Genomic DNA, 27931 nt, shown 5'->3' with positions numbered 1-27931 from the left:
TAGCAATCCATAATGTGCTTCATATTAAAACGGAAAATTACTCAAAACTTAGTTTTGAGATAATGAGGAGGATTTGGTTGAGTTTCTACTCCAAAAAGTTTGCGCGTGCTCACATTGATTATTTTGGAGCAGGAACTCTCCAAATTCTTCTCAAATTCTCAGCACTTGGTTCTGATGATGTATTATTGTATTGACGGTGGTTCTGGTGAAGTACCTATGTAAATACCCCTTTATATTTTTTTCCGGCCTTTCGGATTGGTTCAATATGACAATGTGGCTCTTGGACCAAAAACAGTTGGGCACTGCTGCTGTAGACTTTAAGTCTATGATGGCAGGGCCCTCTCCTCTCTATTACTGTTAGTTTGTTCATCGCAATTTATATTTGTATCCTGCATGTAACCCCCTTCTCATATACAGCACCATGGAATCAATGGCACCCAAAAAATAAATAATAATAATAACATGGTGACATTACAATAATGTATACGGTAATTACATTTTGCCAGAAGCTAATGTTATATCGAGAAGGTAATATACTCACGAGTAAACGGTGCCGTACATATGAGTCTTGACGTCTTCTTCCTCAATGGAAAACTTGAACCATTTGTTAGGAGGCCCGATGCGCCGGTAGTCATTATTGATGTCCCAGTACAACTCGATGCTGTGGTGATTCACCTTCCCCACCACAGGAGGATCAGGGCGCTGGATATCAATTTCTTCTGGAAAGAAATATTTTTTATTTTTCCCCGAGTTACTCAAAATGAAAACAGGAGTAATAGAACGTGCGAGGAATTGTCAGATTTAGACAAGAGAAATGGGAATTGTTAATGTTCAGTAATTAGTTTGGATATCCTTACATAATGCCGGGTCTTGCATTTGTCTGAAATAATTAAAAAGTGTATATTGATTTATATAGGTTTAGCTCGGGAGCGTAAATTAGCATTCATAAGACTTTGACAGCTAATTACATTAGAGATCATGAAGTTGTACCGGAGCAGTGAATCAACCCAACTGCGGAAGAGGAATACGAAATGTGTGGAGACGCGGCAGGCGAGAGATCCTCGCACTGAGGCCACAATCTTCTGCTATCGCCAAACATAATGAGAAGGAATCTGTAACATTCACAACCATCTGAGAAACCTTACACAATGCAAAGAGCCAGGAAGGTCAAGTAAACAGCATAGAAGATGATGTCGGCTGGATAGGCGCCGGGGATCTAACTAATACACACCGTGTATACAGCCAGGTCTGTATTAAGAGACAAGACCACCACTTAGTGCACTACCGGGGCTCAATTAAAGACAAAACCTATGTTTGTATGTATGTAAAGGGATAGTCAAAAATAATCCGCACCATGGCGGTAGTAGAATATACTTTAAATCCTTCACGACATCTACCATACATGTACGGCACAAGTCAGAAGTTGATGTATGAGGCGGGTTCACTGGATGAGCCTGCCCCATACTCAGCAGGTAATGGCTGTGTGTTAAAGCCAGGACCTGCCTCTAACATAAAGCCAGGACCTGCCTCTAACATAAAGCCAGGACGTGCCTCTAACATAAAACCAGGACCTGCCTCTAACATAAAGCCAAGACCTGCCTCTAACATAAAGCCAGGACCTGCCTCTAACATAAAGCCAGGACCTGCCTCTAACAAAGCCAGGACCTGCCTCTAACATAAAGCCAGGACCTGCCTCTAACATAAAGCCAGGACCTGCCTCTAACATAAAGCCAGGACCTGCCTCTAACAAAGCCAGGACCTGCCTCTAACATAAAGCCAGGACCTGCCTCTAACAAAGCCAGGACCTGCCTCTAACATAAAGCCAAGACCTGCCTCTAACATAAAGCCAAGACCTGCCTCTAACATAAAGCCTGGACCCGCCTCTAACATAAAGCCAGGACCTGCCTCTAACATAAAGCCAGGACCTGCCTCTAACATAAAGCCAGGACCTGCCTCTAACATAAAGCCAGGATCTGCCACTAACGTAAAGCCAGGACCTGCCTCTAACGTAAAGCCAGGACCTGCCTCTAAAAAAGCCAGGACCTGCCTCTAACATAAAGCCAGGACCTGCCTCTAACATAAAGCCAGGACCTGCCTCTAACATAAAGCCAGGAACTGCCTCTAACATAAAGCCAGGACCTGCCTCTAACATAAAGCCAGGACCTGCCTCTAACATAAAGCCAGGACTTGCCTCTGACATAAAGCCAGGATCTGCCTCTGACATAAAGCCAGGACCTGCCTCTAACATAAAGCCGGGACCTGCCTCTAACATAAAGCCAAGACCTGCCTCTAACATAAAGCCAGGACCTGCCTCTAACATAAAGCCAAGACCTGCCTCTAACATAAAGCCGGGACCTGCCTCTAACATAAAGCCGGGACCTGCCTCTAACATAAAGCCAGGACCTGCCTCTAACATAAAGCCAGGACCTGCCTCTAACATAAAGCCAGGACCTGCCTCTAACATAAAGCCAGGATCTGCCTCTAACATAAAGCCAGGACCTGCCTCTAACATAAAGCCAGGACCTGCCTCTAACATAAAGCCAGGATCTGCCTCTAACATAAAGCCGGGACCTGCCTCTAACATAAAGCCAAGACCTGCCTCTAACATAAAGCCAGGACTTGCCTCTAACATAAAGCCAAGACCTGCCTCTAACATAAAGCCAGGACCGGCCTCTAACATAAAGCCAGGACCTGCCTCTCACATAAAGCCAGGACCTGCCTCTAACATAAAGCCAGGACCTGCCTCTAACATAAAGCCAGGACCTGCCTCTAACATAAAGCCAGGACCTGCCTCTAACAATAGCAGGTGGAACAAAGCGCCACCCGCAATTGTTAACCTGTTAAATGCCACTGTCAATCTCTGATAGCGGCATAGGGGCGTGTCCTTCTACGCCCCTATCGGCAAGCCCGTGACGTGATCGCCGGTCTCCGACAGGTTTCTATGACTGCGGGGAGTCTGGTGAAGACCCCCTTTCTAGTCATTACAGAGCTCCCTCCCTTGAAACTCTACCTTTGGCCGTGATTTTTACTATACGTAGCAATACTGCAGCATTGCTGTATATAGCACAAGCGATCGGATGATCGCAGCTTCAAGTCCCCCTAAGGGGACTAATGAGAACAGTGAAAAGTAAAACAAAAAAGGTTTTAAAACAATATGAAAAATATTAAAAAACAAAAAAAAATCACCCCCACTTTTCCCCCCATTTAAAATTAAGTTAATAAAAAAAATTACACGTGACATCACTGCATTCAGAAAAGTCCGATCTATCAAAATATAAAAATAATTACGGTAACCCAATCGGTAAACAGGAAAAAATTAAGAACGCTAAAATTATTATTTTTTGCTTGCTGCAATTACACAAAAAATGCTGTAACAAGTGATCAAAACATCATAGCCATCTCAAATTATTATCAGTAAAAACTTTGTGTCGCCCTGCAATAAATAAGCTGTCACATAGCTCCATCGACCGAAAACTAAAAGCGTTATGGGTCTCAGAAAATAGTGGCACAACTCTGCCAATATTTTTGTTTAAAAAAAACTTCAGATTTTTTTTTTTCAACACAAAAATAGCAAAAAAAACCCCACAAAAACTGGACATGTTTGGTATCACCGTAATTGTACTGGTGAGGAGAATCATATTTCCAGGTCATTTTTTTTACCACATAATGTACATTACAAATAATTTCTGCCCACTTGGAATTTTTTTTCCAGTACATTACCTGGCAAAATGAATGGTGTCATTCAAAAGTACAACTCGTGCCGCACAAAAAAAAAACAAACAAAAAAAAAACCAAGCCCTCGTATGTCTATGTGGACAGAAAAACTAAAAATGTTATGGCTCTAGGTAGAAGGGGAAGAAAAAACGAAAAATGGAAATTGGCTACATCATGAAGGGGTTACATATAAGACAAATGCATCATTTTTCCACTGCCCCGATTTTCAATACACTTTGTCCATCTGTTAATGAGCTTTCGTATTCCCTCATTAAAAAATATTATAGGCAGAGCTGCGAGCCACAAATGCATCGATGTCGTCACCTCGTCATTAGATGTGAATTTTTGTCCTTGTAGGACTCCTTTCGGGATTCACAATCCATTGCTACACATCTATCCAACACAATCAGTTCACATTCAGTGCCGTCACCAGTCGTGGACGAGCGTCCTTCCTCCTGGCTGACACTTGTGCGACCTTACTTGATCTTCTCTTTCCATTTCTCAAAAAAGAAAAACTTTCTCCATATTGTGCACAATATGAAAGACTAATAAATATCAGTATCGGGAACCCTTACACCTCATAAAAATGAATCCCCCCGCACATACTCTTCTTTCATGCAAATCAGAAGTGGGGCGGCCATTGTATCTCACCATCACAAATGAACTGATGTAAAACGGGCAAACTTACAGTAACAAAATATGTAACGACCCCACAGGGGGTCGGTCTGCGGATGGCACGACACAAACACAACGGGATGGTATAGGGAAGCAGAAGGCCCTACCGATAAGGAATGAGGGATGGTCACCACCTGAACTCATACCTAAATATGTCCCTGCACTCCCCTAACGCCCTAAGTGGGTCCTTCCCCCCACTGCCGTCAGGAACCTCGTCACTTGCTGTCACGGTGCCCTGGCTAGTGCACTGGTCGGCACCACTGCAAATGGTAACAAACACAGAAGAAAGTGACAAACACGAGAGGGACAAGAACTAAACACAACACTTAGCTTCCACACTCCGCTTCCAAGCTCCACACCGCAGATAACACAGAAACAGGACTTCAAAACTCCAGAAATAGCTGACACCAGAGAACCGCAACTGCACGGCTGGTCATCATAGAGAAACTCTATCACCAACATTCAGCTGATGCATCAGGTGTACGGATGAACATGCATTAAAAAAGTTGCAATTTGAGTAAACATTTCGCAACATTCAGGCTCTTAATCGGGAATTATATCACCAGACCTTTTGTGCCAAATTTATCATAAGGTGCGGCATTTGATAAATTCGGAGTGACGGACTAGAAGCAAATACAGTAAAGATTTGGCACAAATTGAATATTTGATAAATGTGTGCGGCGGTGCTTTAATAGTCGCGCACCAGGCAGGATTTATAAAGGAATATGTCTCTAATATTTTACAGCCAATACAAGGACGGTGCAGCCAATAATCGGAAATACGCGAGGATTTAGTGCGAATAATGTAAAATGCATACGAACTCCCCTGATGACTTTCTCAGTTGCAATCAATATTCGTTTATGATCTAAATGTTACTAAGTAAAGTTATTAAGAAACATTGAGAAACAAATCAATGTGAGCAAAGGCAGCATTACAGAGGATAAGAATGCATGAGCAATAATATGTACGGAGAGTTTACCCAGGAGATCGGACTTAAAGGGGTTTTTCTGGATTTTTCAGAATAGTGGAACAAGTGGCCCTTTAATACAGCGTCCAGTATCATGATATCCATACTAAGGTTGCCCAACCTATGTCCGGTCCGTCAATCACCTGGTGGTCTCACGGCATAGGTAACTGATGTAGAAGATGTCATCGCTTCCAGTCCCTGCAGAGACTCAATTCTTCACTTGCAAAACTTTGGAAATTTGTTAAGGATTAAGAAAAGAAAAAATAAATAAATGGTGTTGTCCACTGACACAATATTAATAACCTATCCTTAGGATAGGTCATCAACACCAGATCAGCGGGTCTCAGTTTTCGGCAGTTCCGGAAGTAGGAGCTGTGCTGCAGTACCGTAGAACGGCCACTGCGCGGTGTAAAGAGCTGTGGTGTTGGAGTCACAATACTATAGCTCTTTACACCGTCTAGTGGCCATTCTACAGTACTGCAGCCTATTGAGTTAAAGAGGCGCTCAGTTGCACCCGTAACAAATGTAGGGTAAGAACAGATTGCAATAATATAGTATTTGGAAAACAGATCTTAAAGGCTTATTCCTATCATTACAAAAGCCCAGAGATTGTTAGGTAGTCTAAATAATCACCCATTGGAATGATGTTACCAAAGTGGCCGGTACTAGAAAAAGTTGGACTGTCTACAGCTTATCACCAGGCATCAAAATCGCCGATCCAGCCACGGTGGCCACGCATGCGAACCTCAGCCAAAAAACCTTTAAAAATAATTCTTTGGTCCATGGAATAGATGCTCTCACTTGCAGCTCCTTCACCTACTTTCCCTTTGAAGACTCAGAAATATTTAGTAAAACTTTTTATCCTGGTCCTGACGTTAACTGAGCGCTCCCCCCAACCTTCGAAACTGGGATCCTGATATTATGTGAAAGCGAACAGTCTTGTCCTATATCCTATCTGTATTACTCGTCATGACATATTGCTTCCATCATTGATTGTGAGGAGTTAGGTATGTCATCTAAGGTAGAAGGATGGCGATACTTTTTACAAGTAACTTTTGGTCTCTTTAAAGAAAAACCCCCAAAATATTTCCGAACTGGATCCGAACGCCAGGTATGATATGGAAATACACAGAAGTGTAATAATAAAGTGTAATAAAATATCAATTTACCTTTTTTTTTTCTTTTTATTGAACGTTTATTCTGCAGTAAATAACATTTACTTAGTTCAATTTCCCATTTCCATGCTAATTTGCGCGAGTTGATTAAGAGTGCGCTGATATACCTCTTTATACGTGGATAATGGGCAAACACCAACGCGGTTGGCAAAGTTACAACTGTGTACATTAATAGGAGACATTGCTATCTTGTGAAAACTAAGTAACAATATGATATGCTAATGTTACATTTCTCTGTAATAATAGGATACTCTGGGGTATTGAAATATTCATATCCGTATATATTTCTTCACACACGCGAAAACGAAGTTATGAAAAAGACAAGAGTCAACACGGCGGTGTGGGAACAGAACCAATTACAAAGCTGAATAGTTGTATGGGGATTGAATGGTTTTCCCTTTTCTGAGCTGAGGTTCATTAAATTGTACCTGTCGCCGGCTCACAATGGGGGGAGAGTGACAAACGAAAATGACCACTGGCAGCCATTTCTATCCTGACACTGTATCATCTCACTTTGTTGTATTCAGTTCCACCATGTTCTTCTATGTCTATCAGCTCTATAACGTTCTTGTTTAAAAACGTAATATTTCTCCCTATGCATAATGTACGATAATTGGAGAGGGCCTATGGGAGGAACAGATATCCCTTTTCGGGAATGATACAATAAAGCTCTCCTCCATCTTCTTGTGGCTACTTTAACCCAGTGTTTAACTCTTTACTATTAAGTTCCCACCATTAGTTTTTGGTGCGTTTTAGATGCTGCGTGTTTTCGTTGTGCAAAAAAAAAAAAAAAAACATGCAGCGTCTTACATTTCCAGCATAGTGGATGGGATTTATAGAAATCTCATGCCCAATGTCCTTTTTTTATACTAAGCGTAAACCGCTAAGCGTCCCAAGTACCAAACATCCTAATTTTGTTTACGCTTTATGATTCATGTTCTCTGAAGAATTGCATTAGATGCGCAAAATCTGCAGGTAAAAAACGCATGTAATCCGCACTTGACTATGTTTTGCTGAAACCAAATGCCAGGATGTACCAAAAACAAAGTGTAATGCTGCCGCAACGAAGTATGCACAGCCTCCACCAGGGGGAGCTGGGGGAAGAAAGGTTGCGCTCACAGTGTAGCGCCACAGTGCGGCAGCACAGACGCCACTAGGTGGCAAGAGAGTGGTCAGACAAGCCAAGTCAGTAATGGTCAGGAAGTGCAGTACCAGAGGAAACAGCAACAAACGTAGTCAGATGCAAGCCAGAGAAGTCAAAGCCAGACAGGAATAGAAATGGAGACGTGAGACAGACAAATGAGTCAGAGGTCAAGCCGGGTCAGATACCAGGAGGTCAGAGCACAGGGAACAAACACTAAGTCAAGCGGAGTAGCAGGAATGGGAAAGCACGGGGATTGAGTAAGAGGGCAGAGAACAAATCAGGGTGTAACGGGGTCAACCAATAAAGCCTGGGCCGGAACAATAACTGACGCTGCCTGCAGACAGCAGCGGGCAGAAATAGCCAAACAGATCCCAGAACGAGGCAGAGGAAAGTTAACCCCTGCATGATTAGACCGGGGAGAGCATAGCAAGAAACAAACCCCAGCCTGGATCATGACACAAAGCATTTTTATTTAAAACATGAAATACCAAAGAGAGACTAAAAAAAAAAAAAAAAGGCAGGTAGAAAAAAGCCGCTCAAAAACGCAAGTAGCCTAATTTACAAAATAGGTGCAGAAATGGTGCTGAAAATCTGCAACATCACAAACTCACCAAATATCCCTTGTGGGAACGTAGCCTATAGGATCGTTCTCGCCTTTTTTCTACGCTGGGCAGAACAGTCAATCTTCAGCTGCACCCCACCAACTGACCAGCAAGAATGTATGAGGCTGGGGAGCGGTGCGCTCCTGAAGACTGACAGGTCAGACTAGCGGCATGGTGGCGCCATTTGTCCAACGATGTACTCTCACCATGCAGCATGCAGGTGCAGCTTTGTTTTGGAGGCATCAGGGACACTGAAGCTGGCCAGATCCAGCTTCGGGACAGCGATTGCAGGCTCTAAAGCAAAAAAAAAATTGTAAATTGTGACTTTTTAGACACTGCAGAGGTGGCTACTGTATTTACCTACCATTGCAAAGCACATTACCAGTGCAGCCAATCACTGGGCTCAGTAGTCACACCAAGTGATTGGCTGCAGCGTTGTCTACAAACACCACTGGAACTTAGCAGAGAGGTGATGGAGCAGAAAGTACAAGTGTAGGTAAACCCCAAAGACATACTGGTAAAGTGCTGTGGGAATAATGGTGCTATATAAGCGAGTAAAATAAATAAACTACTGCTCTTTTTAATTTTATTTATATTACTAAAACCGGACACCTCTTTAGTCTAATCTGTGGCTCAGCAATGTGCCTCTCACCTAGCCAAATCAGGTCTCACACTTTGCACTGACGATGGACAATACCCCGAAACATCATGACTGCAAATTGAGATTCTGATTTAGCTTTTATTGTCATATTGCACGACTCGTTAAAGGGGCGATTGTGACTTGTAGGATCGCTGCTTCCAACAGGTGGCGCTATAGAGTTAAAGTCCTCTTTCTCTCTTAAGAGGTACTTGCAATATTAAATTATTTTTTTTGTCATTTTAATGTATTTTTTGTTGCATATGTCACCACAAAATGAAGCGTTTTACTAATATTACGCATTCAAATGGTGCAATAAAAAAAAATGAAATCAGTCATCTTTTATTTTCAACAGGTAAATAGATAAAAAAAGTGAATAAACTGCACAATAACTGGTTATGGGAACAGCGTAGCAGCCAGATGCCTTGTAGGACAAATATAACGGAATGCCATTATCCCACTATAATAATAATTGCACAATCTGGTATCCGCGTTCGGTATGAAAAGAATAGATTTTCGCTTTATTTGACCGTGGTTGCTCACTTGAAATACCTTTAATAAAGAAGCTGCGAGAATAATCTAAGCAAATGTTTGGGGATATAACAAATACATTTTCATACACAATGAACTGCTACTTGCCAAGGGCAGCGAGATACTTGCTTGTGTTATTACAAGGAACAGAATGTGAAATGGGATAAAACCGGCAATATGTAAAAAAAATAAATGAAATAATAGGTCGGCTTTCGTGGCACACGCAAAATGGAAGCCTGTAAGCAAGACGGCATTGGAATATAATCAGGGACGCTTTTTTGTTACTTACGGTTATTTTATTTATTTCTCCTGTTCCGTGACCCGGAAAATACCAAATTGATGCGACTCGCCGTAGAAATCGATCTTATTTCTCGGAGACAGTAAATAAGGCTATTTTACATTGCGTGTATAATGTATAGCGGTTGTATTAATGTGCATTGAGTGAACATTTATAATACGCGCCCGTCCCGTCATCCGTCTTGCTCTGCTGCTCTTAACAAGGATGACACGATGAGACTGCGGTGTGTCACTTGTAGTACTCCTCCGTCGTACTAGTGCTGTTATTCCTGGGGTAACTGACTCATCGCTGGTCTTGGGTCCGGGCACCTCTTCTTACATCACGAGTTCGACAACAGTCGCGGGTTTGGTTATTATGTCGCAAGTTTGAAACTAATTTCTTTTTCAGAAAATGCAGGAACACGATTTATAGGAACATGTGTAGAAACTTTATTCCCTATACACCCGGAGTGTAATCCTATATTTTGAAACTGGTAAAAAGTTGTACAAAAGTTCATAAAAAAATCCTACACAATGTCAAAAGATCCCTTCCAAAAAACTCACGATACACGCAGGGCTGTGGAGTCGGAGTCGTGGAGTCGGAGCCCATTTTGGTGGAGTCAGTGTCATGTAAATTGAGGAGTCGGAGGTTTGGCTTACTGACTCTGCAGCCCTGGCAGGGCTGTGGAGTCGGAGTCGTGGCGTCAGAGCCCATTTTGGTGGAGTCGGTGTCATGTAAATTGAGGAGTCGGAGTCAAGAGTCGGATGTTGTCTTACTGACTCCACAGCCCTGACGTCTGAGCACACTCAGTTGAAACAGCCGATTGAGATTCTCAGGAACATTCACATTACAGAAGTGGTCCCCAACTAGCAGTCCTAAAGAGTTGATCCCACCTCCTTTCTTCAGGAGCGCACCGCTGTCTTCCCTCCCAACTTCTTGATTGCAACAGGGGCAATGCTCCTGCTTGATTGCCAGTTCAGTTCAGCAGCCTTGTTGCACCGTTTGCCTGAACTGTGCGCTCCTTATGGTGCTATATGAGGTAGCTTTGCCTTCGCAGTATTGGAAGTACAGTGAGACTGCAGCTGGGCCAAGATTAAGAGCTAATTGTGAGCTCCAGGCGATACCGGCCAGCTTCTGAGCAGTACTTACAAGCTCTTTCTTAGTGAGCTTGTAAGTGCTCCACATATTTGGAATTGCTGATAAAAGTACGTGGAGCCCGATCCTATTAACCCCTTCCCGACCTTTGACGCATACGCTGCGTCATGAAAGTCTGTGCCAATCCGACCTATGACGCAGCGTATGCGTCATGGAATGATCGCGTCCCTGCAGATCGGGTGAAGGGGTTAACTCCCATTTTACCCGATCTGCAGAGACAGGGGGAGTGGTGCTTCAGCCCAGGGGGGGTGGCTTCACCCCCCCGTGGCTACGATCGCTCTGATTGGCTGTTGAAAGTGAAACAGCCAATCAGAGCGATTTGTAATATTTCACCTAAAAAAATGGTGAAATATTACAATCCAGCCATGGCCGATGCTGCAATATCATCGGCGATGGCTGGAAATACTTAAGTGACCCCCCCCACACACCCACCGATCGCCCCCCCAGTCCTCCGTTATGGGGTCCGGTCCCCTCCGTCCGCCTGCCGGCTCCCCCGTCCTCCTGTCCGCTCCCTCCTTGTTTCAATTCACCCCCCCTGTGGTCCGATCACCCCCCCTGTGCTCCAATCCACCCCCCCACCACCCCTTCATACTTACCGATCCTCCCGGTGTCCGTAAGTCTCCTCGCTGGGCGCCGCCATCTTCCAATATGGCGGGCGCATGCTCAGTGCGCCCGCCGAATCTGCCAGCCGGCAGATTCCTTACAAGTACATTTTGATCGCTGTGGTAGGTTCTATCACAGCGATCAAAATAAAAAAAACAAAAAATAATAAATACCCCCCCTTTATCACCCCCATAGGTAGGGAGAATAATAAAATAAAGAAATTTATTTTTTTTTTTTTGTTTTCCACTAGGGTTAGGGTTAGAACTAGGGTTAGGGTTAGAACTAGGGGTAGGGTTAGGGGTAGGGTTAGGGTTACGGGTAGGGTTAGGGTTATGGCATGTGCGGATTTGGCTGCGGATCCGCAGCGGATTGGCCGCGGATCCGCAGCGGATTTGGCTGCGGATCCGCAGCGGATTGGCCGCTGCGAATTCGTTGCAGTTTTCCATCAGGTTTACAGTACCATGTACACCTATGGAAAACCAAATCCGCTGTGCCCAGGGTGCGGAAAATTCCGTGCAGAAACGCTGCGTTGTATTTTCTGCAGCATGTCAATTCTTTGTGCGGATTCCGCAGCGTTTTACACCTGTTCCTCAATAGGAATCCGCAGGTGAAATCCGCACAAAAAAACACTGGAAATCTGCTGTAAATCTGCAGGTAAAACGCAGTGCCTTTTACCTGCGGATTTTTGAAAAATCGTGAGGAAAAATCTCACACGAATCCGCAACGTGGGCACATAGCCTTAGGGTTAGGGTTGGAATTAGAGTTAGGGTACCGTCTCACAGTGGCACTTTGATCGCTACGACGGTACGATCCGTGACGTTCCAGCGATATCCATACGATATCGCTGTGTCTGACACGCAGCAGCGATCAGGGACCCTGCTGAGAATCGTACGTCGTAGCAGATCGTTTGGAACTTTCTTTCGTCGCTGGATCTCCCGCTGTCATCGCTGGATCGTTGTGACAGCGATCCAGCGATGCGTTCGCTTGTAACCAGGGTAAACATCGGGTTACTAAGCGCAGGGCCGCGCTTAGTAACCCGATGTTTACCGTGGTTACCAGCGTAAAAGTAAAAAAAATAAAACCGTACATACTCACATTTCGGTGTCCTTCAGGTCCCTTGCCGTCTGCTTCCCGCTCTGACTGTCTGCCGGCCGGAAAGTGAGAGCACAGCACAGCAGTGACGTCACCGCTGCGCTCTGCTCTCACTGTACGGCGGCACTCAGTCAGAGCGGGAAGCAGACGGCAAGGGACCTGAAGGACACCGAAATGTGAGTATGTACGGTTTTTTTTTTTTACTTTTACGCTGGTAACCACGGTAAACATCGGGTTACTAAGCGCGGCCCTGCGCTTAGTAACCCGATGTTTACCCTGGTTACCCGGGACCTTGGCATCGTTGGTCGCTGAAGAGCGGTCTGTGTGACAGCTCCCCAGCGACCACACAACGACTTTCCAACGATCACGGGCAGGTCGTATTGCTGGTCGTGAACGTTGGTAAATCGTTATGTGAGACGGTACCCTTAGGGTTGGAATTAGGGCTAGGGTTGGAAATAGGGTTAAGATTAGGCTTGTGGTTAGGGTTAAGGATAGGGTTAGGGTTGTGTTGGGGTTACAGTTGTGGGTAGGGTTGGGATTAGGGTTAGGATTAGGGTTAGGGTTGGATTTAGGGTTACGGGTGTGTTGGGGTTAGGGTTGTGGTTAAGGGTGTGTTGGGGTTAGGGTTGTGATTAGGGTTATGGCTACAGTTGGGATTAGGGTTAGGGGTGTGTTGGGGTTAGTGTTGAAGTTAGAATTGAGGGGTTTCCACTGTTTAGGCACATCAGGGGTCTCCAAACGCAACATGGCGCCACCATTGATTCCAGCCAATCTTGCGTTCAAAAAGTCAAATGGTGCGCCCTCCCTTCCAAGCCCCGACGTGCGCCCAAACAGTGGTTTACCCCCACATATGGGATACCAGCGTACTCAGGACAAACTGGGCAACAACTATTGGGGTCCAATTTCTCCTGTTACCCTTGCAAAAATAAAAAATTACTTGCTAAAACATAATTTTTGAGGAAAGAACAATTATATTTTATTTTCATGGCTCTACGTTATAAACTTATGTGAAGCACTTGGGGGTTGAAAGTGCTCACCACACATCTAGATAAGATCCTTTTGGGGTCTAGTTTCCAAAATGGGGTCACTTGTGGGGTGTTTCTACTGTTTAGGCACATCAGGGGCTCTGCAAATGCAACGTGACGCCCGCAGACCATTCCATCAAAGTCTGCATTTCAAACGTCACTACTTCCCTTCCAAGCCCTGACGTGCGCCCAAACAGTGGTTTACCCCCACATATGGGGTACCAGCATACTCACAACAAATATTGGGGTCCAATTTCTCCTGCTACCCTTGTGAAAAAAAAATTGCTTGCTAAAACATCTTTTTTGGAGGACAGAAAAATGATTTTTAATTTTCACGGCTCTGCGTTGTAAACTTCTGTGAAGCACTTGGGGGTTGAACGTGCTCACCACACATCTAGATAAGTTCTTTGGGGGGTCTAGTTTCCAAAATGGGGTCACTTAGGGGGGGTTTCTACTGTTTAGGCACATCAGGGGCTCTGCAAATGCAACGTGACGCCCGCAGACCATTCCATCAAAGTCTGCATTTCAAATGTCACTACTTCCCTTCCGAGCCCTGACGTGCGCCCAAACAGTGGTTTACCCCCACATATGAGGTATCAGCGTACTCACAGCAAACTGGGCAACAAATATTGGGGTCCAATTTCTCCTGTTACCCTTGTGAAAATAAACAATTGCTTGCTAAAACATCTTTTTTGAGGAAAGAAAAATGATTTTTTTATTTTCACGGCTCTGCGTTGTAAACTTCTGTGAAGCACTTGGGGGTTGAACGTGCTCACCACACATCTAGATAAGTTCCTTGGGGGGGTCTAGTTTCCAAAATGGGGTCACTTGTGGGGGGTTTCTACTGTTTAGGCACATCAGGGGCTCTGCAAACGTAACATGATTCCCGCAGACCATTCCATCAAAGTCTGCATTCCAAATCGTCACTACTTCCCTTCCGAGCCCCGGCATGTGCCCAAACAGTGGTTTACCCCCACATATGGGGTATCAGCGTACTCAGGAGAAACTGGACAACAACTTTTGGGGTCCAATTTCTCCTGTTACCCTTGGGAAAATAAAAAATTGTGGGTTAAAAAATCATTTTTGAGGAAAGAAAAATAATTTTTTATTTTCATGGCTCTGCGTTATAAACTTCTGTGAAGCACTTGGGGGTTCAAAGTGCTCACCACACATCTAGATTAGTTCCTTGGGAGGTCTAGTTTCCAAAATGGGGTCACTTGTGCAGGAGCTCCAATGTTTAGGCACACAGGGGCTCTCCAAATGCGACATGGTGTCCGCTAATGATTGAAGCTAATTTTCCATTCAAAAAGCCAAATGGCGTGCCTTCCCTTCCGAGCCCTGCCGTGCGCCCAAACAGTGGTTTACCCCCACATATGGGGTATCATCGTACTCAGGACAAACTGGACAACTGCATTTGGGGTCCAATTTCTCCTATTATCCTTGGGAAAATAAAAAACTCCGGGCTAAAAATCATTTTTGAGGAAAGAAAAATAATTTTTTTATTTTCATGGCTCTGCGTTATAAACTTCTGTGAAGCACCTGGGGGTTTTAAGTGCTCACTATGCATCTAGATTAGTTTCTTGGGGGGTCTAGTTTCCAAAATGGGGTCACTTGTAGGGGATCTCCAATGTTTAGGCACACAGGGGCTCTCCAAACGCGACATGGTGTCCACTAACGATTGGAGCTAATTTTCCATTCAAAAAGTCAAATGGCGCGCCTTCCCTTCCGAGCCTTGCCGTGCACCCAAACAATGGTTTACCCCCACATATGAGGTATCGGCGTACTCAGCAGAAATTGCCCAACAAATTTTAGGATCCATTTTATCCTGTTGCCCATGTGAAAATGAAAAAATTGAGGCTAAAAGAAATTTTGTGTGAAAAAAAAGTACTTTTTCATTTTTACGGATCAATTTGTGAAGCACCTGAGGGTTTAAAGTGCTCACTATGCATCTAGATAAGTTCCTTGGGGGGTCTAGTTTCCAAAATGGGGTCACTTGTGGGGGAGCTCCAATGTTTAGGCACACAGGGCCTCTCCAAACCTGACATGGTGTCCGCTAACTATGGAGATAATTTTTCATTCAAAAAGTCAAATGGCGCTCCTTCCCTTCCGAGCCTTACCATGTGCCCAAACAGTAGTTTACCCCCACATATGAGGTATTGGCGTACTCAGGAGAAATTGCCCAACCAATTTTAGGATCCATTTTATCCTGTTGCCCATGTGAAAATGAAAAAATTGAGGCTAAAAGAAATTTTGTGTGAAAAAAAAGTACTTTTTCATTTTTACGGATTAATTTGTGAAGCACCTGGGGGTTTAAAGTGCTCACTATGCTTCTAGATAAGTTCCTTGGGGGGTCTAGTTTCCAAAATGGGGTCACTTGTGGGGGAGCTCCAATGTTTAGGCACACGGGGGCTCTCCAAACGCGACATGGTGTCCGCTAAAGATTGGAGCCAATTTTTCATTCAAAAAGTCAAATGGCGTTCCTTCCCTTCCGAGCCCTGCCGTGCGCCCAAACAGTGGTTTACCCCCACATATGAGGTATCAGCGTACTCAGGACAAATTGGACAACAACATTCGTGGTCCAGTTTCTCCTTTTACCCTTGGGAAAATAAAAAATTTGTTGCGAAAAGATCATTTTTGTGACTAAAAAGTTAAATGTTAATTTTTCCCCTCCATGTTGCTTCTGCTGCTGTGAAACACCTGAAGGGTTAATAAACTTCTTGAATGTAGTTTTGAGCACCTTGAGGGGTGCAGTTTTTAGAATGGTGTCACTTTTGGGTATTTTCAGCCATATAGAACCCTCAAACTGACTTCAAATGTGAGGTGGTCCCTAAAAAAAATGGTTTTGTAAATTTTGTTGTAAAAATGAGAAATCACTGGTCAAATTTTAACCCTTATAACTTCCTAGCAAAATAAAAATTTGTTTCCAAAATTGTGCTGATGTAAAGTAGACATGTGGGAAATGTTATTTATTAACTATTTTGTGTCACATAACTCTCTGGTTTAACAGAATAAAAATTCAAAATGTGAAAATTGCAAAATTTTCAAATTTTTCGCCAAATTTCCGTTTTTTTCACAAATAAACTCAGAAATTATCGACCTAAATTTACCACTAACATGAAGCCCAATATGTCACGAAAAAACAATCTCAGAACCGCAAGGATCCGTTGAAGCGTTCCTGAGTTATTACCTCATAAAGGGACACTGGTCAGAATTGCAAAAAATGGCAAGGTCATTAAGGCCAAAATAGGCTGGGTCATGAAGGGGTTAATAACAAGCAGTAATAAATAAAAGCAGAGCTAACTCTGGAAAGGGAGAAAAATTTCATGAAAAGGTGATCTTTAAATTTGTTTCTTAAGCGCTAAGAAGATACACTACTTGATTTTATTATTTTTGTCATAAGTAGATCAACTTTTTCAATCCTTATGACTTGGGTTATTGATGCATCGGTCTTGAGTATTCACTATAATGGGGCCTGTTGCTGTCCATTTTATCAGCAAGCTGCTATGTTACTTCTCCCTTATATAATGGGGTCTGTTTGGACGTAGCCTCACATAGGAAAATAGGGCAGAAAGGATAAAATCTCTCTTTTTTTCAGTTTGTGGTTGGCTTTTAATCCATCAAATTGATTTCACTCCCCTCCCCAATTAATCCTCTGATTCTCCTAAGTACAGTAATACTAAATAAGTGTACATTAGACTGTAAGCCCATTTCGCTTGCTGTGCACGTCTGTTACTGGCATTATATCTGCTTTTGCTTATCTGCCTTTTCTATACTGTATTTGTGCATTTAATGTATTCATCCCCTTTAGGTCACACAATACAACTCAGTGAATCAGGGAGAACATGAATTATATGGATCAGAAATGTATATGGATCATATAGAGAATGTGAAGTGAAGATAAATATGGATGTGGTGCAAGGAAATACTTGTGCATTTTTGTACATTACAAGCAGACAGGAGTAGGATTTTGTTGTACCTGTGACAGTGGAAGTACGTATATATACTGTGTATGTAATACATATATACAAGGTCACTGGTAAAGTACTGGAGAGGAGATGTTTCACTGTGGCTATTAGCTTCAGTGATTTAAAACGAAGAAGTTTGCTCCAGCACACTATGTGTTGAGAGGGGTTATTCGGCCATTTTAAGGGCTGGGTTTTTGTGAACAGCCACAGTGTGGTCTGTGATATAAATTGACAACCTAGATGTCGGGAGGCCTGGAGAGCTCCAGGGCTGTGTCTCCTCATAAAGAAGGCTGAACCATTGTATGCTATTTTTTCCTGAGCGGGAAGTGCCCCGCAACAACAAGGACTGTGCTTTGTATTATGTTTTGCTTTTCTTTAAGGCAGAAATGCCCAGTTTGTTTCTGCCAACTCTGCACCGGTTTATGCAGTATCCTTAATAAACCAGTGAGAAGATTTAAAGAGACGGTGTACCTGTCTATCTCTGTGTGCAGCCGAATGAGCCAATCACAATAATAAATAAATAAATATACATATATATATATTGTAGCATAGCGACTGGTCATGTGAATGATGAATGGTATGTATCGCAGAGGTGGGTGGCCCTGTGATGGAAGCCTGAGTATGTTTTGCTCAAGCAGATCTACTGCTGAGGGGTTTGTTTACATTGGGAAGGCTTCCAGGTGATTGGAGAGATGGGTGGGTTCAGTCACCTACAAACCCTCCCAAAGAGGTGTGTCTGAACACGTAAGATGGTTGTGTGTTGTAGGACCTGTGGTGATGTCACGCTCACCTGACTAGCCATGTGACAGGTACCTGGGTGTGGTTACACCTATGTAAAGGAGGTGTGTAGCACATTGTAGGAGAGAGATTGAGTGAGTGAGTGTGTGTCTGTCAGGGTGGACACACTTCCGTGTGTCCTGGCAGGACACTGCAGAATGGCCTGTGTGTTGGACGGTTCCAAGTGGGGATGTCCTGGAAGCACACAGAGACCATTTCAGGCTGTAGAGCCTGCGTGCTGGGCATAGCACGGACGGTTGGTGTTGGAGACTCCTGGGAGTGGAGTCGTCCTGGAAGCACCTGGAGACCGTAGACCTGGACGGTCTGTGTTGAGGACCTGGGACTGACCTGAAGTCAGTGTAAGGAGTGGAACTTCTGAGAGGTAACCACGGACAACGGGATTATAATATACAGCAGAGAAGCCTATCTGCTACGTGAACTGTCTAATGTTTCATGGCTGTAATGAAATGGACTGTACCCTGTCTGGTTTATGCAGAGTTTGAATAAACCATATGGACTGACATGTGTGAGATATCGTGCCTGAAGTGTTTATCCTGCTGCCAAGCGAGTATCCCCAAGACCCGTAGCAGGTGAAACGCTACAATGGGTGTTTCGAATGCGGGCAAAGATCCGAAGAGCACAGCTGCAGTGCTGGCTGGTCTGAGCCAGAAGAGTGGACGGTCTTGAAAACTGTGAGTAAATACTGACCGGGGTCAGTGAGAATTGTTATTGGTGGGATACCTTCGAGGAGAAGAGGGTCCCAGGAACCTGTGCGGCAATGACGGGTAACGGTCTTGAAAACCGTGTGTAAATACTGACTGGGGTCAGTGAGGAACTGCTGTTTATGGGATACCTCTGAGGAGAAGAGGGATCCGGGAACCTGTGTGGTAATGACAGGTAACGGTCTTAAAAACCGTGAGTAAATACTGACCGAGGTCAGTGAGAAAACTGTTGTGTCTGGGCACCTCTGAGGCCGAGGGGTGTCCAGGAACCCGTGAAGTTGCCAACGGGTGACGGTCTGAAAACCGTGTATTAGGCTGATCGGGATCAGTGAGAAACTATATTTGGGCTGTGTTAAAGCCGGGTATGTAACAGACTGAAAACTGTGTTGTTCTGACCGGGGTCAGTGAGAGACTGAGTTTTTTTTTCCTGAGTCAGCTTGCTGTGGCTCGGTGAGGTCACGAAGTTTGCTGTGGCTCGGTGGGGTAACGAAGGTGACAAGCGGCTTGCTGTGGATCGGCGGGTCCATGAAGGTGACAAGCGGCGTGCTGTGGGTCGGCGGGTCCACGAAGTTTGCGGTGCAGAGCCTTGTGAAGTCTAGCTGCAGTTGCAGCAAAGAGAAAAAAAAAAAAAAAGACATTGCTGGTTTAGAGCGTGCAGACTCTTAAAGGGCCAGAGTCACATTGGTGTGCTGTGCGAACTGGGGCCTGAGAGTACTGTGGGAAGTCCACAGGGTGTACCCGAGGGAAGGGGTGGTGTCCCTAAAAGGGGTGGAGTTCCGCCAAATGGTGGTTTCCAAGAAAAGGGGTGGAGTTCCGCCAAATGGTGGCTTCCAAAAAAAGGGGTGGAGCTCTGCCAAATGGTGGTTTCCCAAAAAAGGGGTGGAGTCCCAAAAGGGGGCGGTAACCCAAAAGAGCGTAGTTGCCCAAAAGGGGGTGGAGTCCCAAAAAGGGGTAGTGACCCTAAAGGGGGCGGAATCCCAAAAAGGGTGGTAACCCAAATAGGGATGGCGGGAAAAAAAAAGGCGGTGGTGAATGCATCATTGGATAGTAGGCCGGACTGTAAGCTATCCTCAGACTTTTGGGAGGAGGGGGTTCCTCTACAGCTGGAGGATGGAAGTCTCATTACTGTTGCAGGGGCATACGTTAAGTCAGTAATGGGTCCCAAAATTGACGGATCAGACATCGGGGTGACCAGTGTGAAGGGTTCGTCTGCCCAACTTATCGACATGATGTCACCAAATGTGTACACCGAAATGACTGACAGTGATCTGGTAAATAGAACCTGTGAAGCTGACACCCTGTTAGAAAGGAACTTGAGGCTTCACCGTACTGTGGGGTATGACACAAACTCCGGAGGGGGGGCGGGGGGGGGTGACTGTGACGTGTCATTACCAGTAGCAACCACTAGAGCTGAGTACGAGGTTGTGCGGACGGAGGCACTGACACAGGGGAAGGTTAGTGCTCCCCAAGGTAAAGTCAGGATGGCAGGGGTAGCCATAACAGAAATTGTGACCTGTGTGAGGGGCGACTGCAGGTTACAGGATGACCGATTGGGTGGTGGTGGTGACTCCCATTCAGATGTTGACGCCAGATGGAAGAGTTAGAGGCAGTGACTCCTCACTTAGCTCAGGGCTCAGTGACCTAAGCGGGAGATCCTGTAGCAGAAGAAATGACAAGGGGTCGTCCTTATCAAAGCGTGTGACGGAAATGGTTGACAGACGGTTGGACTGTCAGGGACGACAGAGAAGGGTCTCTGGTCGGGTAATAGAAAGTGCCAAAGCCCCACGGCTTTAGGCAGAGGGGGGGAATATGTAGCATAGCGACTGGTCATGTGAATGATGGATGGTATGTATCGCAGAGGTGGGTGGCCCTGTGATGGAAGCCTGGGTATGTTTTGCTCAAGCAGATCTACTGCTGAGGGGTTTGTTTACATTGGGAAGGCTGGTGATTGGAGAGATGGGTGGGTTCAGTCACCTGCAAACCCTCCCAAAGAGGCGTGTCTGAACACGTAAGATGGTTTTGTGTGAAAGGACCTGTGGTGATGTCACGCTCACCTGACTAGCCATGTGACAGGTACCTGGGTGTGGTTACACCTATGTAAAGGAGGTGTGTGTGTGTAGCACATTGTAGGAGAGAGATTGAGTGAGTGTGTGTCTGTCAGGGTGGACACACTTCTGTGTGTCCTGGCAGGACACTGCAGAATGGCCTGTGTGTTGGACGGTTCCAAGTGGGGACGTCCTGGAAGCACACAGAGACCATTCCAGGCTGTAGAGCCTGCGTGCTGGGCATAGCACGGACGGTTGGTGTTGGAGACTCCTGGGAGTGGAGTCGTCCTGGAAGCACCTGGAGACCGTAGACCTGGACGGTCTGTGTTGAGGACCTGGGACTGACCTGAAGTCAGTGTAAGGAGTGGAACTTCTGAGAGGTAACCCCGGACAACGGGATTATAATATACAGCAGAGAAGCCTATCTGCTATGTGAACTGTCTAATGTTTCATGGCTGTAATGAAATGGACTGTACCCTGTCTGGTTTATGCGGAGTTTGAATAAACCATATGGACTGATATGTGTGAGTTATCGTGCCTGAAGTGTTTATCCTGCTGCCAAGCGAGTACCCCCAAGACCCGTAGCGGGTAAAACGCTACAATATATATATATATATATATATATATATATATATATATATATATATATATATATACAGTTAGGTCCATATACACTCACCGGCCACTTTATTAGGTACACCATGCTAGTAACGGGTTGGACCCCCTTTTGCCTTCAGAACTGCCTCAATTCTTTGTGGCATAGATTCAACAAGGTGCTGGAAGCATTCCTCAGAGATTTTGGTCCATATTGACATGATGGCATCACACAGTTGCCGCAGATTTGTCGGCTGCACATCCCAAAGATGCTCCATACAAGGCAGGATGGATCCATGCTTTCATGTTGTTTACGCCAAATTCTGACCCTACCATCCGAATGTCGCAGCAGAAATCGAGACTCATCAGACCAAGCAACGTTTTTCCAATCTTCTACTGTCCAATTTCGATGAGCTTGTACAAATTGTAGCCTCAGTTTCCTGTTCTTAGCTGAAAGGAGTGGTACCCGGTGTGGTCTTCTGCTGCTGTAGCCCATCTGCCTCAAAGTTCGACGCACTGTGCGTTCAGAGATGCTCTTAGGCCTACCTTGGTTGTAACGGGTGGCGATTTGAATCACTGTTGCCTTTCTATCAGCTCGAACCAGTCTGCCCATTCTCCTCTGACCTCTGGCATCAACAAGGCATTTCCGCCCACAGAACTGCCGCTCACTGGATTTTTTTTCTTTTTCGGACCATTCTCTGTAAACCCTAGAGATGGTTGTGCGTGAAAATCCCAGTAGATCAGCAGTTTCTGAAATACTCAGACCAGCCCTTCTGGCACCAACAACCATGCCACGTTCAAAGGCACTCAAATCACCTTTCTTCCCCATACTGATGCTCGGTTTGAACTGCAGGAGATTGTCTTGACCATGTCTACATGCCTAAATGCACTGAGTTGCCGCCATGTGATTGGCTGATTAGAAATTAAGTGTTAACAAGAAGTTGGACAGGTGTACCTAATAAAGTGGCCAGTGAGTGTATATATTTGGACAGAGACAACATTTTTCTAATTTTGGTTACAGACATTACCACAATGAATTTTAAACAAAACAATTCAGATACAGTTGAAGCTCAGACTTTCAGCTTTCATTTGAGGGTATCCACATTAAAATTGAATGAAGGGTTTAGGAGTTTCAGCTCCTTAACATGTGCCACCCTGTTTTTAAAGGGACCAAAAGTAATTGGACAATTGACTCCAAGGCTATTTCATGGACAGGTGTGGGCAATCCCTTCGTTATATCATTCTCAATTAAGCAGATAAAAGGCCTGGAGTTCATTTGAGATGTGGTGCTTGCATTTGGAAGGTTTTGCTGCTGGGAAGTAAACATGCGGTCAAAGGAGCTCTCCATGCAGGTGAAACAAGCCATCCTTAAGCTACGAAAACAAAAAAAAACCATCCGAGAAATTGCTCCAATATTAGGAGTGGCAAAATCTACAGTTTGGTACATCCTGAGAAAGAAAGAAAGCACTGGTGAACTCATCAATGCAAAAAGACCTGAGCGCCCACGGAAGACAACAGTGGTGGATGATCGCAGAATAATCTCCATGGTGAAGAGAAACCCCTTCACAACAGCCAACCAAGTGACCAACACTCTCCAGGAGGTCGGCGTATCAATATCCAAATCTACCATAAAGAGAAGACTGCATGAAAGTAAATACAGAGGGTTTACTGCACGGTGCAAGCCACTCATAAGCATCAAGAATAAAAAGGCTAGACGGGACTTTGCTAAAAAAACATCTTAAAAAGCCAGCACAGTTCTGGAAGAACATTCTTTGGACAGATGAAACCAAGATCAACCTCTACCAGAATGATGGAAAGAGAAAAGTATGGTGAAGGCGTGGTACAGCTCATGATCCAAAGCATACCACATCATCTGTAAAACATGGTGGAGGCAGTGTGATGGCTTGGGCATGCATGACTGCCAGTGGCACTGGGTCACTAGTGTTTATTGATGATGTGACACAGGACAGAAGCAGCCGAATGAATTCTGAGGTATTTAGGGCCGCCATACTGTGTGCTCAGATCCAGCCAAATGCAGCCAAACTGATTGGTCGTCGTTTCATACTACAGATGGACAATGACCCAAAACATAAAGCCAAAGCAACCCAGGAGTTTATTAAAGCAATGAAGTGGAATATTCTTGAATGGCCAAGTCAGTCACCTGATCTCAACCCAATTGAGCAGCATTTCACTTGTTAAAGACTAAACTTTAGACAGAAAGGTCCACAAACAAACAGCAACTGAAAACCACCGCAGTGAAGGCCTGGCAGAGCATCAAAAAGGAGGAAACACAGCGTCTGGTGATGTTCATGAGATCAAGACTTCAGGCAGTCATTGCCAACAAAGGGTTTTCAACCAAGTACTAAAAATAAACATTTTATTTAAAATTATTGAATCTGTCCAATTACTTTTGGTCCCTTGAAAAACAGGGTGGCACATGTTAAGGAGCTGAAATGCCTAAACCCTTCATCCAATTTTAATGTGGATACCCTCAAATGAAAGCTGAAAGTCTGAACTTCAACTGCGTCTGAATTGTTTTGTTTAAAATTCATTGTGGTAATGTCTATAACCAAAATTAGAAAAATGTTGTCTCTGTCCAAATATATATGGACCTAACTGTGTGTATGTATATATATATATATATATATATATATATATATATATATATATATAAATATATATATATATATATATATATATTTGATAAGGGTACTTCATGAGCATATCTATGTAACTTGAAAAACTTTACTCTGAGGATTGTGGGTTTCTCGGAAGTCATACCTCTATGGATCAGGAATACAGGAAGCACAATATACAATGTGGGGTCAATACAAATGGTTTTGGCAATTTCCAAGTTTAGAATGGAAATGCCGCAATTGACTGGCCCTGACGTCAATCACATCACCAAAAACACGTCCAAAGCCTAGTGGAAAGTTTTCCTAGAAAGGTACTAGCAATTGCAAAGAAGGGTGGGACAACTTTAAATTAATGGCCAAGGAGATCCGCCAACTTTCTTGATATGTCTTGCAGCCGATCCTAAAGTCCTTCTCACTCTCATACGCAACAAATCTACTATATAATTGTCTAAGGGTCACTTCCGTCTGTCTGTCTGTCGCGGTTATTCGTTCGCTGATTGGTCTCGCCAGCTGCCTGTCATGGCTGCTGCGACCAATCAGCGACGCGCACAGTTTGGAAGAAAATGGCCACTCCTTACTCCCCACACTCACTGCCCGGCGCCCGCATACACCCCTCCGCTCACACAGGGTTAATGTCGGCGGTAACGGACCGTGTTATGCTGCGGGTAACGCACTCCATTACCTGTTGTGAACTCTATTTTTGGGCTCCCTCTAGTGGTCACAAGCGGTACTGTGTAGTGTTGTCTTTCTGCAGGTTGGCTGCATCAGCTGGTTCGTTATCCTTGGTTGGTTTCCTATTTAACTCACCTGGATACTCAGTTCCTTGCCTGCTATCAATGTATTCAGTATTCCTCTTACCTAAACGTTATTATCTGTTGGGGGCTTCTATATCTTTGGGGATTATTTCTCTGGAGGCAAGAGAGGTCTTTTTTTCTCTCTAGGGGTAGTTAGTTCCTCAGGCTGGCTCGAGACGTCTAGGAATTTTAGGCACGTTCACCGGCTACCTCTAGTGTGTTTGGATAGGTTCAGATTTGCGGTCAGTCCAGTTTTCCACCTCCCTAGAGCTTGTCCTATTTTTGTTTACCTTGCTGGAGTAATTTGTGATCCTCAACCACTAAGGATCATAACAGTATAGCAAGCCAGAAATTGTTTAATGCATCGCAGAAGTGGGATTAAAAGAAGACCTGAGTACATTTTTTTTTTTCTCCCGCTTTTCCTTTGCTGCAGTCTGTTTAGCTTCTTTCATCCCCTTGAACTCTGGGTGGTTTTGAGCTCAGCTGCAGACATGAATATTCAGACTCTGACTTCTAGTGTGGATCATCTTACTGCACGGGTGCAAAGTATTCAGGATTTTGTTATTCATAGCCCTATGTCAGAACCAAAGATACCCATTCCTGAGTTGTTTTCTGGAGATAGATCTAGGTTTCTAAATTTTAAGAATAATTGTATGTTATTTCTATCTGAGACCTCGTTCCTCTGGTGATTCCGCTCAGCAAGTTAAAATTGTTATCTCCTTGTTGCGTGGCGACCCTCAGGATTGGGCTTTCTCTCTGGCGCCAGGAGATCCTGCATTGCTTAATGTAGATGCATTCGGTCTGCTTTATGAGGAGCCTAATCTTGAGAATCAGGCAGAAAAAGCGTTGCTGGCTCTATCTCAAGGTCAGAATGAAGCAGAGGTGTATTGTCAAAAATTTCGAAAATGGTCAGTGCTTACTCAATGGAATGAGTGTGCCCTGGCTGCAAATTTCAGAGAAGGTCTTTCAGAAGCCATTAAGAATGTTATGGTGGGGTTTCCCACCCCTTCTAGTCTGAGTGATTCTATGGCTTTAGCCATTCAGGTTGATCGGCGTTTGCGGGAGCGCAAATCTGCTCATCCTTTGGCTGTATTTTCTGAACAGAGACCTGAGTCTATGCAATGTGATCGAACTCTGACCAGAATTGAGCGACAAAGTCATAGACGTCAAAATGGGTTGTGCTTTTACTGTGGTGATTCTACTCATGTTATCTCAGCATGCTCTAAACGCTTAAAAAAGATCGCTAAACCTGTCACCATTGGCACTATACAGCCTAAATTTATTTTGTCTGTTACTTTGATTTGTTCTTTGTCGTCCTACTCGGTTATGGCTTTTGTGGATTCAGGTGCTGCCCTGAATCTGATGGATTTGTCGTTTGCCAGGCGCTGTGGTTTTGTCCTGGAGCCTTTGGAATTTCCTATTCCTCTGAGGGGAATTGATGCTACGCCATTGGCTGAGAATAAGCCTCAGTATTGGACGCAAGTGACCATGTGCATGACTCCCGTACATCAGGAGGTGATTCGCTTTCTTGTTCTGCATAATTTGCATGATGTTGTCGTTTTGGGTCTGCCATGGCTGCAGGCTCATAATCCAGTTTTAGATTGGAAAGCTATGTCTGTGTCAAGTTGGGGTTGTCAGGGAATTCATGGCGATACTCCATTGGTGTCTATTGCTTCTTCCATTCTTTCTGAGGTCCCTGAGTTTTTGTCTGACTACCAGGATGTATTTGATGAGCCCAGGGCCAGTGCCCTGCCCCCTCATAGGGATTGTGACTGTGCTATAAATTTAATTCCTGGTAGTAAATTCCCTAAGGGACGACTTTTTAATTTGTCTATACCAGAGCATGCCGCGATGCGGAGTTATATAAAGGAGTCTTTGGAGAAGGGACATATTCGCCCATCCTCTTCCCCTCTTGGTGCAGGATTCTTTTTTGTGGCCAAGAAGGACGGTTCTTTGAGACCTTGTATAGATTATCGTCTACTGAATAAAATCACAGTCAAATTTCAGTATCCTTTGCCACTATTGTCTGATTTGTTTGCTCGGATTAAGGGTGCCAGTTGGTTCACCAAGATAGATCTCCGTGGTGCGTATAAACTTGTGCGCATTAAGAAGGGAGATGAATGGAAAACAGCATTTAATACGCCCGAAGGCCATTTTGAGTACTTGCTGATGCCTTTTGGACTCTCTAATGCTCCTTCTGTGTTTCAGTCCTTCATGCATGACATTTTCCGAGAATATCTGGATAAATTTATGATTGTTTCTCTGAATGACATTTTGTTTTTTTCTGATGATTGGGAGTCCCATGTGAAGCAGGTCAGGATGGTGTTTCAGGTCCTGCGTGCTAATGCTTTGATTGTGAAGGGCTCAAAATGCCTCTTCGGAGTACAGAAGGTCTCCTTTTTGGGTTTTATTTTTTCTCCTTCTACTGTGGAGATGGACCCAGTCAAGGTCCAGGCTATTCATGACTGGACTCAGCCCATGTCTGTTAAGAGTCTTCAGAAGTTCTTGGGTTTTGCTAATTTTTACCGTCGTTTCATCGCTAATTTTTCTAGCGTGGTTAAACCTTTGACGGATTTGACCAAGAAGGGTTCTGATGTGACTAATTGGTCTCCTGCGGCCGTGGAGGCCTTTCGGGAGCTGAAGCACCAGTTTTCTTCAGCTCCAGTCTTATGTCAGCCAGATGTCTCTCTCCCCTTCCAGGTCGAGGTTGATGCTTCTGAGATTGGAGCAGGGGCTGTTTTGTCTCAGAGAAGCTCTGATGGCTCTGTGATGAAGCCATGTGCTTTCTTTTCTAGAAAATT

General features: G+C 44.5%; 1 protein-coding gene across 2 annotated transcripts in view; it reads right to left on the bottom strand.

Moving 5' to 3' along the window:
* The window catches only part of FANK1 (fibronectin type III and ankyrin repeat domains 1), a 104840-nt gene that overhangs the window by 47598 nt on the left and 29311 nt on the right, over positions 1 to 27931 (bottom strand). Inside the window, exon 2 of one of the 2 annotated variants that reach the window (XM_077258372.1) lies at positions 542 to 719. In XM_077258372.1, the coding sequence (XP_077114487.1) occupies positions 542 to 719 (178 nt within the window). The remainder of the gene's footprint in view (positions 1 to 541; positions 720 to 27931) is intronic. The other variant, XM_077258373.1, reaches the window with a different exon arrangement.

The sequence above is a fragment of the Ranitomeya variabilis genome, chromosome 4, assembly GCF_051348905.1.
Source record: "Ranitomeya variabilis isolate aRanVar5 chromosome 4, aRanVar5.hap1, whole genome shotgun sequence".
Lineage (NCBI taxonomy): Eukaryota > Metazoa > Chordata > Amphibia > Anura > Dendrobatidae > Ranitomeya > Ranitomeya variabilis.
Note: the sequence above shows the minus strand (reverse complement) of the source record. Positions and strands in the feature narration are given on the sequence as shown.